Source organism: Aegilops tauschii, chromosome 4 (genome assembly GCF_002575655.3).
Source record: "Aegilops tauschii subsp. strangulata cultivar AL8/78 chromosome 4, Aet v6.0, whole genome shotgun sequence".
In the NCBI taxonomy this organism is placed as follows: Eukaryota; Viridiplantae; Streptophyta; class Magnoliopsida; order Poales; family Poaceae; genus Aegilops; species Aegilops tauschii.
In genome coordinates, this window is record NC_053038.3 from 137,571,439 (window position 1) to 137,582,559 (window position 11,121).

Below are 11,121 nucleotides of genomic sequence, written 5' to 3' on the forward strand. Positions count from 1 at the left end.
AAAAATTTGAAAGTCAAAACTAAAAAGTTCTAGATGTAGCAAATAATTCATATGTAATTGTGGTGAAGAAACCACATTCCTATAAAATATTGAAGTGCTCTAAAATAAATAAAACAGCAACATAAACAAGTAATTAAATGCCTTTTATAATTAACAAAATTTTAAACTATTTTATTTTGGAGTTCAACTTTTGTGGCAGTGAACTAGATTGAAATAATAATCTGGGTACAACTTTTGTATTTTATAAAACAAAAATAAACTGGTAAATAAAAGAAGACAAAAAGGGAAAATAAAAGAAAAAGAAAACAGAAAACAGAAAACAACCCCCCCCCTATGGGCCAACCAGCCCAGCTAGCAGACCTTGCCCAGCCCAACCGGATCACCTCCCTCCTCGCTACAGGAGCGGAGACAGGGCGTGGCGCCCATCGACCGGCGCCACTGCCGTCGACGCCCACGCGCCGCCCATCTGACGGTCCGCGGAGGGGATAAGGCCGCACCCAGCCCCCTTTCCCTCGCGGAGGAACCCTAGCGCGCCCCAATCCCCACCCCCACGCTCTCTCTCCCTCTCTGACCCACTCGCTAGAATGCCATCGTCATCGTGGCGTCGTCGCTGTCGCGGCGACCGGCCTCCCCGGCGCCCGGGAGCACATCCAGGAGATGCGTGCCTTCCTCATCGTCTACGCGGAGCCGTGCGAACGGGATCGCCTTGCTTCATCGGCATCGCCGCCATCTTTGCCGCCTCTGCCCGACCACAGTCGTCGTGGATCCGCGCCACACCGAGCACCCCGACTTGTCCAAGACCTCTTCAAGCCCCCTTGTGAGCTCTGCCCCGAATCCCACTCTCCCCGGCGTTGTTACGTGCATGTAGTCGCCGTCCCCGCGGGCTCCGTCGCAATGGCCGCGCCGGAGTTCTACATCCGCGCACGCGCACAGCCACCCCTGGCTCCACTCGCGTCGCTCCTGTTACCGTCGGGCATCGCGCGCGCTCGTCCGCCCCCGCACGCCCGTGCTCACGCACTCGCCCGCGCCGGCTCGCCCCGCGTGCACGTGGGCCTGCTCACCGCCGCCGCTCGGCCACGCCCACCGCCCCCCGCAGGCCTCTGGCCACGCGCGCGTGCCCGAGCCCACGCCGCCTCGCGCTCGCACGCCTGCTGCGCTGCCCTCTGCCCACGCTTCGCGCCGCTGCTGCCGGCTGCCTGCTGCTTGCGCGTTGCTGTTGTTGCGTTGCTGCTGCTGCTTTGCTTGCTGAAGCCTGCTAGCCGCTGCATTCTGCTGCTGCGCTACAGTAATGTTCAGTTACTGTAGCAGTAGCTAGCTTTTGTATTTCTACAATGAGTAGCCCTCTAAACAGCCCATAAACAATAGCTAATCAAGTGCTAACATGAGTAAAAATAATATGTGACGGAAGTACACTTGACAAACTTCATTTTACCCCACTGGACCGAATCCATTTGATGCGCGGATTAAATCCTATTAAATTCACAAAATGCTAAGTTCTGTTAGCTGAAAAACTGATAAACAGCTTTATTTTCATAGCTACTTTAGAGCTGTTGATGGTCAAGCAAATGAACTCTAATATGGAGTAAAGTGTTACTAACATGTAGATCGCAGAAAAATGCTCACAATTGATATAACGCACAAAGTTATAGGATGTACAGAACAATAGCTATAGCCTCCGGAAACCAGCTAAGTGATGTTTAAAAACTGGGCAGTTCTCAGAATTTCAGAGTGAGCGGATATTGCTTAAACTTCGGAAATTCTTAGTAATTCATCCGTCGCTCGGATAGAAAAACTTTGTACATGAAAGTTGCTCACAACGACGAGACGAATCCGGATACGCAGCCAGTTCGTCCGCCACACCTCCCTAGCATAGCAAACACGCAACTTTTCCCCTCCGATTCATCTGTCCGAAAACGCGAAACACCGGGGATATTTTCCCGGATGTCCCCCCCTTCACCGGTATCACCTCATACTGCGTTAGGGCACACTTAGCACCGCTACTTGTCTTGTCATGCATCGTTATGCATCTGTTTGCATTGTATTCATTGTTTCCTCCCCTTCTTCTCTCCGGTAGACTACGAGACTGACGCCGCTGCTGGTGCCCCGATCGACAACGCTGTTGACGACCCCTCTTTCTTGCCAGAGCAACCAGGCAAGCCCCCCTTGATCATCAGATATCGCCTATTCTTTCTCTATACTGCTTGCATTAGAGTAGTGTAGCATGTTACTGCTTTCGGTTAATCCTATTCTGCTGCATAGCCGGTCATTGTTGCTATAGTTGTTACCCTTACTTGCAATCCTAAATGCTTAGTTAGGATGCTAGTATTTCATCAGTGGCCCTACACTCTTGTCCGTCTGCCATGCTATACTACTGGGCCGTGATCACTTCGGGGGTGATCACAGGCATATGCTATATACTTTAAACTGTTACAGTACTTATGATACTGTTCGGAGATGGGGGCTGAAGGGCCAGGTGGCTCCATCCCGGTAGAGGTGGGCCTGGGTTCCCGACGGCCCCCGACTGTTACTTTGTGGCGGAGCGACAGGGCAGGTTGAGACCACCTAGGAGAGAGGTGGGCCTGGCCCTGGTCGGCGTTCGCGGATACTTAACACGCTTAACGAGATCTTGGTATTTGATCTGAGTCTTGCCACTGGCCTATACGCACTAACCAACTACGCAGGAACAGTTATGGGAACTCGACATCGTGGTATCAGCCGAAGCCTTTTTGACGTCAGCGACTGAGCGGCGCGCGCCGGATTGGACTGGAACGCCTGCTAGGCTAGTTCTGCTTCCGGCCGCCCATGCAACGTGCAGGTGTGCAATGGGCGATGGGCCCAGACCCCTGCGCCATATGATTTAGACCGGCGTGCTAACCTCTCTGTTGTGCCTAGGTGGGACTGCGGCGTGTTGATCTTCTGCGGCCAGGCATGACCCAGAAAAGTGTGTCCGGCCAAATGGGAGCGAGCGTGTTGGGTTATGTGGTGCACACCTGCAGGGAAGTTTATCTATTCGAATAGCCGTGATCTTCGGTAACAGGACGACTTGGAGTTGTACCTTGACCTTATGACAACCAGAACCGGATACTTAATAAAACACACCTTTTCAAGTGCCAGATATAACCCGGTGATCGCTCTCTAACAGGGCGACGAGGAGGGGATCGCCGGGTAGGATTATGCTATACGATGCTACTTGGTGAACTTACCATCTACTCTCTTCTACATGCTGCAAGATGGAGGCTGCCAAAAGCGTAGTCTTCGACAGGATTAGCTATCCCCCTCTTATTCTGGCTTTCTGTAGTTCAGTCCACCGATATTGCCCCTTTACACAGATATCCATGCATAAGTAGTGTAGATCTTTGCTTGCGAGTACTTTGGATGAGTACTCACGGTTGCTTTTCTCCCTCTTTTTCCCCTTTCCATTCTACCTGGTTGTCGCAACCAGATGCTGGAGCCCAGGAGCCAGACGCCACCGTCGACGACGACTCTTACTACACTGGAGGTGCCTACTACTACGTGCAGGCCGCTGACGACGACCAGGAGTAGTTTAGGAGGATCCCAGGCAGGAGGCCTGCGCCTCTTTCTATCTGTTTCCCAGTTTGTGCTAGCCTTCTTAAGGCAAACTTGTTTAACTTATGTCTGTACTCAGATATTGTTGCTTCCGCTGACTCGTCTGTGATCGAGCACTTGTATTCGAGCCCTCGAGCCCCTGGCTTGTATTATGATGCTTGTATGACTTATTTTAATTTTAGAGTTGTGTTGCGATATCTTCCCGTGAGTCTCTGATCTTGATCGTACACGTTTGCGTGTATGATTAGTGTACGATTGAATCGGGGGCGTCACAAGGAGTTACTTCTTATCTTATTCATCCTGAAAATTGTTGGGAACTTGGGATAGTATTATAATGTAACAATTCGGTATTAGTATAAATGTTGTTCTTGACAGATCATGTTAACTAAGCGCCAGATTTATCCTAATCTCTAGAATGTATTTAAGTTTATACCATGTCTGCTCAATGGTTGTCTACATACCTTGCATGCTCTCGGCCGCTTCGTCATTTTATTTTGTCAAATATCAAGTGAAGTTAATCTTGTTTGTTGTCTTGGCAGTATGGGCACACTCCTATAGAAATTGCTGCACGTTCTGGTATGCGTGAACATGTTGAAATTCTATTTCCCGTCACTTCTCGTATTCCTAAAGTACGTGACTGGAGTGTTGATGGAATCATTGGCAATGTAAATTCAGTGCCCTCATCAAAGGTATAATTATAAAACATCACTACCATATTTATATTAATGGTTTGAGTGTGCATGCTTGATTGCTGGCTGCGAGATTTCCCGAATTTGGGGTTTCTTCAATTCATTGTCTGAACTTGAAAAAACAGCTTGAAACCGTGCACTTGAGTGTCCCTTCTGTATGTAATGAATTATGATTAGTGGCTGAGAATTAGATTGATCGTGAATTTCAAGTATGCCAGTTGTCTTGCTGCAATGGGTTAGCTATGAGCCGGTAAGCAAAAAATGTGTCACATGTATTGCATGCCAACTCATTTCGGAGCAATAAGATTTAGTTGAAAGGATTCTAAATGTATTTAACTTACCTGTTCTGTTAAACTGGTCAACTCGATATTCCTTATCACGTGACTTTTTGATGGCACATCACACTTTAATCTTTTACGTGTTAATTCTGTGGCATGCAAACATGGATTGTGGTTTATTGTCATGCCTATGTGTTTTGAACTCTTGTGAAGTTTAAATTTTTGTAAGTATGAACCTAGCCAGGATTAACCCCAGTGTTGATTTTGGCCCATTTTGGGTCGAGATGTGCATTTAAGATTCTAAATTAAAATAAAGTACAGGGAATTGGCCAAGTGAAAATTTTAGTTTTTAATGATGAGATTGTGGTCTTGTGGGATTTCTGTAGCGGTAGCCTTAGCATATCCCAACTTGCTTTGGAGTAAAGGCTTCATTGTTTTTGTTGTGGATTATGTAGTGGATGGAAGATGCGGTAATCAGTAATGTTGTTTAATACCTCACTCCAAAGACCACAATGAGTGATATGTATATCTGAAACAAAAGAGGCTACCGAGTTCTATCAGTGATATTGATAGTTAGGCCAGTAGAAACATGTGGAAATGAAATGAATCAAACAATTCTTCAACTGGTGACACTGACTTTTAATATTATTTTATCTGGGAGACAGGAGGTTCAACATTTGAGTAAAAATATTCATGGCCATTTCGCAAGTGATAGAACTATTGAGTATATTCAGGAGATTATTATTTTTTCTACTGAGCATGTGGGAAGGGATTACATGTGATACTGCATTGGAGTAAAAATATTCATGGCCATTTCGCAAGTGATAGAACTATTGAGTATATTCAGGAGATTTTTTTTTTCTACTGAGCATGTGGGAAGGGATTACATGTGATACTGAATCTTTATTTCATTTGACTGTTCTCAATGTTTCAGAAAACTATGCTTGCTAGTGCAAAATCTAAAGCACATGAGGCATTCAAGAATGGGAATTATCTTATTGCAGCAAGAATTTATGGAGAGGTACATTCTTGCATCTTGCTTGTTCTAGTTTATGGACTTATTGACTGCTTAGGACAAGTTGAAAGACTATAGTGCATTTTAGTTTTGTTTTTCTGTTCCTTCCGTGGAATGGCATGTGTGATGGAAATTATGCGCTCTGCGCGCTTTGCAGATGTGCTAATGCTGTGAACTAGTTAGAGATTGCTCCTCTAAGCCCTTCCTGTCAGGTTATTATTTTTGTAATCTCTTAGGATGCATTTTTTTATTGATGACGCAGTTGGATCAGTGGTAGAACAGATCATACATTGCATGTAATTCAATTCATCATTGTGGACATAGGCCACACAGCAGCACATACGTGTAGGGGAAATAGAATTTGACACTGGACACATGAGACCAATACTAGCGGCTGGGCATGAAGGAACAAGTTGACACCACAATGAAGTCCAGGAAGAATAATAGAATTGTTTCGGAGTTGGTTTATGTTAAGATATATACCTATCAACCAACTATCCCAAAAGACCGATCTGATAGGGAGAAGAGATATATAATATACCTAACGTATGCATGGCATGGGTGAGCAGATATCCTGTCACATGCTTATGGAAGGTAATCATGTCATTGATGACTTGTATTTACTGCACGCGTATATATTATTAAAATTCAAATTGTTTTAGTGATTCATCCAGCACGGCAGATTTGTTGCTGGCAAATCTTAAACATTGTGCAGAATTGTGCTGATGCTTGTTGCGTGCTGTTGTAGGCCATGGAGCTCGACCCTTTTAATGCGACCTTGCGCTCAAATAGTAGCCTATGCTGGATTCGCTTCGGTAATGGGACGCAGGCCCTGAAGGATGCTCAAGCTTGCAGGATGATGCGACCTGGCTGGGCCAAGGGCTGCCACCGTGAAGGAACTGCTCTGATGCTACTGAAGGTGAGATGCGACGGTTTTTTAGATGGGTCGTGTGTCTTGTTTGTGTGGGAAAACCGTTTTGATGCAAGTAGACAAGTTATGTTATTTTCTGTGGCAACAGAATCGTATTTGATGCAGCTGATAGACTTTGGATTGGAGTAGGCTAGTAGATCCGGTGAACCTACCTTCTCCAGCAGTGGATGAACTCGAGCCGGAGGCCATCGTGGTGCTGGGGCGCACGGCGATGGCGGAGAGTGCGCGAGGTGGTGGAGCTTCCTGTGAGCACCGCGCTAACCCTAGATCGGTAGGGATTGTAGGTGGGGATTGTGGCAGCGATTAACCTCGTGAGTCCTGCCCCGGCCCCCACCTCTGCTTATATAGCGCGGGTCACAGGGGCCCACCAACCATGGTTTGCTTGGGCGCCCCCGATCAGGGCGCGAGTCAGGGGCCCGTTCGACCCGTTGGGTTCGAACGGAAGAGAGATCAACCTAACATTCTCCCCCTTGATCTCAACTTTACTTTTAACTTTATACTTTCTAGTTTATTTGTTTCATCACATATTGATACATAGAGCATGTTTCATCGTCACGACTTAATTGTCGTTAGAATCATACAGCTACAACATACGTTATGTTCAGAAACAAATTCTGTTCCTTTTGGGCCTATCCAGGAATCATAAGGCTTTCCCTTAAACCCATGCCGGCTAAGTGTTCCTTGAACACATTGGGTGGTAAGCCTTTCGTTAGCGGATCCGCAAGCATATCCTTTGTCTTTATATGCTCGAGACTTATAGTTTGATCCTGGATTTTATCTTTCACAACATAATACCTTATCTCTATTGTTTTGGCAGCATTACTCGACTTGTTGTTGTGAGCGTAAAATACTGCGGGCTGGTTATCACAGTACATCTTTAGTGGTTTGTGAATGCAATCTACCACTTTCAAGTCGGGTACAAATTTCTTTAGCCATATCGCCTGCCCCGTGGCTTCGAAGCATGCTATGAATTCTGCATACATCGTGGATGATGCAACTATCGACAGTTTGGAGCTTTTCCACGAAATAGCTCCCCCAGCGAGGGTGAATATGTATCCTGACGTGGATTTTCTATCATCTCTGTCCCCCGCAAAATCTGCGTCTGAATACCCTTTTATCTCTAGGGAATCACTTCTCCTGTATATTAGCATGTAGTCCTTCGTGCCTTGCGCATAACGCAATGCTTTCTTTACCATCTTCCAGTGCTCTAGGCCTGGATTCTCTTGATATCTACCGAGTACCCCGGTGATAAAAGCTAAGTCAGGGCGAGTGCACACTTGTGCATACTGTAAGCTGCCAACTGCCGAAGCATATGGTACTGCTTTCATTTGATCGATCTCATACTGGTTCTTGGGACATTGGAATTTCCCAAAACTATCGCCCTTGACTATTGGAGCAGGTGTGGCTTTACTCGCATGCATATTATACTTTTTAAGAACCTTTTCTAAATATGCTTTCTGAGATAGTCCTAAGACTCCATTGTTCCTATCTCGATGAATTTCTATGCCCAAAACATATGATGCTTCACCAAGATCTGTTATGTCAAAATTTGAGGATAAATATTTCTTTGTTTCTTGTAGTAGACTAACATCACTACTAGCAAGCAGGATATCATCCACATACAAGATTAGGAAAATATATTTCCCATTTTTAAACATTGCATAAATGCAATTATCCTCAATATTTTCTTTAAATCCAAAACTTTTAATCGTTTGATTAAACTTTAAATAGCATTGCCGAGAGGCTTGTCTTAATCCATAAATGGATTTCTTCAGGCGGCATCCCATATTTTCCTTGCCTTCCATGATAAAACCCTTGGGTTGTTTCATGTAGACCTTTTCTTTTAAATCACCATTCAGAAATGCCGTCTTAACATCAATTTGATGTAACTCTAAATCAAAATGAGCAACTAATGCCATTATGATTCTGAAGGAATCCTTACATGAGACTGGAGAAAATGTCTCATTGTAATCTATCCCTTCTCTTTGTGTAAATCCTTTTGCCACGAGTCGTGCTTTATACTTTTCTATATTCCCTTTAGAGTCATACTTAATTTTGTAGACCCATTTACAGCCTACTGTTTTGGCTCCTTTGGGAATTTCCTCTAAGTCCCAAACATCTTTGGAACTCATCGATTTCATCTCGTCTTCCATTGCCTTCATCCACTTCGATGAATGAGGGCTTCTCATGGCTTCTTCATATGAGGTGGGATCTTTTTCCATATGAACCATTTCTGTGTTATAAACTTTAAAGTCGGTAGAAATAGCTGACTTTCTTGGTCTTGTAGACCTTCTAAGGGCCTCAGATTCTGGCACAGTTTGTGCCTCAACTTCTGGCACTTCTTCTAAAATTTGCTGTTGCACCTCCCTTTCATGCTCAACAACGGGTTCAGTCGGCTCCTGACGGACAGGTTCCGGGTCTTCCCCCATAGCTGTCATGGGTGGAGTTGCAACTGGTAGTGAGAAAAATGGCTCCTGAATCATCGGATTAGGTGCATGCACCCTCTTCTCCTCAAGATCAATTTTCCGAGCTACCAAGCTCCCCCTCATCATTTCGTCCTCTAAGAAGACTGCATGTCTCGTTTCTACAAACTTTGTATATCTGTCAGGGCAGTAGAAACGAAAACTTTTTGATCTGTCTGAATAGCCAATGAAGTGGCAACTTACTGTTTTGGGATCTAACTTTGCAATGTTTGGATTAAACATTTTGGCCTCAGCTGGGCACCCCCACACCCTGAAGTGTTGTAGGGAGGGCATCCTTCCTGTCCATAGCTCGTACGGTGTTTTGGGCACCGACTTGCTTGGTACTCTATTGAGAATGTGAATGGCGGTTTTGAGCGCCTCCATCCATAATCCCAATGGCAAGTTGGAATAACTCATCATGCTGCGCACCATATCCATAAGGGTGCGGTTGCGCCTTTCAGCTACTCCATTTTGCTGAGGTTCGCCCGGCATTGAATACTGGGCTACTATGCCAGTCTCCTGCAAGAACTTCGCAAAAGGTCCAGGGACTTGGCCATATGGAGTGTGTCGACCGTAGTACTCTCCCCCATGGTCGGACCTTACTATCTTTATTCTTTTATCGTGCTGATTTTCAACTTCAGCTTTGAATATTTAAATTTATCCAACACTTCCGATCTTTCTTTGATTGGATAAATATAACCATAGCGAGAGTAATCATCTGTGAATGTTATGAACGAGTCATATCCATCCACACTTTTCACCGGAAATGGTCCACAAATATCAGTGTGAATGATTTCTAGTGTGCCTGTGCTATGGATTGCACCATTTTTGATTTGTTTTACGTACTTTCCTTTAACGCAATATATGCATTGTTCTAAGTCTGAAAATTCTAACGGAGGAAGAATTTCACTTTTGACTAATCTTTCTATTCTCCCCTTCGAAATATGGCCCAAGCGACAGTGCCATAATTTCGATGAGTCGAATGTTCTTTTTCTTTTCTTTTGTTCTTTATTCGACGCGGAAACATGTTCTTTCACATTGCAAACGGAATAAACTTTTTCACGAAGTGATAACAAATAAAGCTCATCATGTAGTAAAGCATCACCCACATAAGCATTATTTAACCAAATGGCACACTTGCCATGTCCAAAATAACATTCATAATTATCTTTGTCCAAACAAGAAACACTTATTAAGTTTCTATTGCATGATGGAACAAATAAAACATCTCTAAGTAGAAGATTGAATCCATCAGCTAACTCCAAGGAGATATCACCGACAGCTTCAACTTCTGCTTCAACTCCGTTCGCCACTTCAATGCGTCTTTCGCTTCTTAGCGTAGTCCGAGTCGAATGGAATCCCTGTAAAGAATTTGCAACATGAACAGTTGCTCCTGAGTCAATCCACCAAGTGGATTTTGAAAACTGTGCATACAGGGATTCATTTACAAATGAAACTATATTGTTACCTCTTTTTGCCATGATTGACTTTAGCCAATCAGGACAGTCTTTCTTGTAATGCCTGGTCTTCTTACAGTGGAGACAAGTGTCTTTGTCCACTGAGAAAGGCTGTTGCTGACGCTGATGCTGATAGGAAGCTTTTCCTTGTGGCTTTGAAGGAGAACTTTTGTTGTTTTGATTGTAATTCTCTCTTGTGACCCTGCACATAGTTGAGTGTACCACCATGTGAGGCTTTGAGTCTGTCCTCTTTTTGGACACACATTGCTATTGTCTTTTTAATGTCCCATGTTCCAGGTGACATATTGTAGTTCACAACAAAAGCTTCAAACTCCTTCGGCAGTGAAGCCATGACAAGGTGGACCAGGAGCGCTGGTTTGATCTCCAGATCCGCATCCATGGGCTTGAGCTTTTCTGCCATATTGCTCATCCTGAGGATGTGCTCTCTTATTCCATGACTACCACCTGTGTAGCGTTCTGTCACCAGTTGCTCTAACACCTGGGTGGCATATATCTTTGAAGAGTCAGTGAACTGGCTCTTTATCTTTGAAAGCAACTCCCCTGCGGAAGTGCACTATGCAATGGAGCCCACAATGGCGCTCTCAATTGCATTCTTTATAAAGGCCATGCACTTTTTGTTTGCATTGACCCACTTTTGATTATCTATGAGGTAGGACTGCTCCAAAGGAGCATAGTCCCCTTTCTTTTTAGCCCATGCAGCA

General features: G+C 44.8%; 1 protein-coding gene across 5 annotated transcripts; it reads left to right on the forward strand.

The window, feature by feature from the left end:
* Positions 1 to 4: 4 nt before the first annotated feature.
* On the forward strand, positions 5 to 8,088 carry LOC109740437 (heat shock protein sti1 homolog). 5 transcript variants are annotated; one of them, XM_040386865.3, is made up of 6 exons: positions 423 to 817; positions 2,075 to 2,152; positions 4,107 to 4,256; positions 5,469 to 5,555; positions 6,298 to 6,468; positions 7,298 to 8,088. In XM_040386865.3, the coding sequence occupies exons 3-6, from the start codon at positions 4,146 to 4,148 to the stop codon at positions 7,448 to 7,450; spliced, it is 522 nt and encodes a 173-aa protein (XP_040242799.1). In that variant the 5' UTR covers positions 423 to 817; positions 2,075 to 2,152; positions 4,107 to 4,145; the 3' UTR covers positions 7,451 to 8,088. The 5 variants fall into 5 exon arrangements, 2 of the variants coding, with proteins under 2 accessions (XP_040242799.1, XP_040242800.1); XM_040386866.3 differs by lacking the exon at positions 7,298 to 8,088 and adding an exon at positions 6,569 to 7,140 and having other exon boundaries at positions 426 to 817; XR_012181564.1 differs by lacking the exons at positions 4,107 to 4,256; positions 5,469 to 5,555; positions 6,298 to 6,468; positions 7,298 to 8,088 and adding an exon at positions 2,893 to 3,764 and having other exon boundaries at positions 424 to 817; positions 2,075 to 2,815.
* The last annotated feature ends 3,033 nt before the right edge of the window (positions 8,089 to 11,121 follow it).

What these genes read in the sequence shown, in the direction of transcription:
- LOC109740437 (XM_040386865.3), top strand. Translation starts at nt 4,146, where the DNA reads ATGCGTGAACATGTTGAAATTCTATTTCCCGTCACTTCTCGTATTCCT. An exon ending in ATTCAGTGCCCTCATCAAAG is followed by an intron (nt 4,257 to 5,468) that starts GTATAATTATAA and finishes TCAATGTTTCAG; the next exon opens with AAAACTATGCTTGCTAGTGC. An exon ending in CTGCTCTGATGCTACTGAAG is followed by an intron (nt 6,469 to 7,297) that starts GTGAGATGCGAC and finishes TTGTTTTGGCAG; the next exon opens with CATTACTCGACTTGTTGTTG.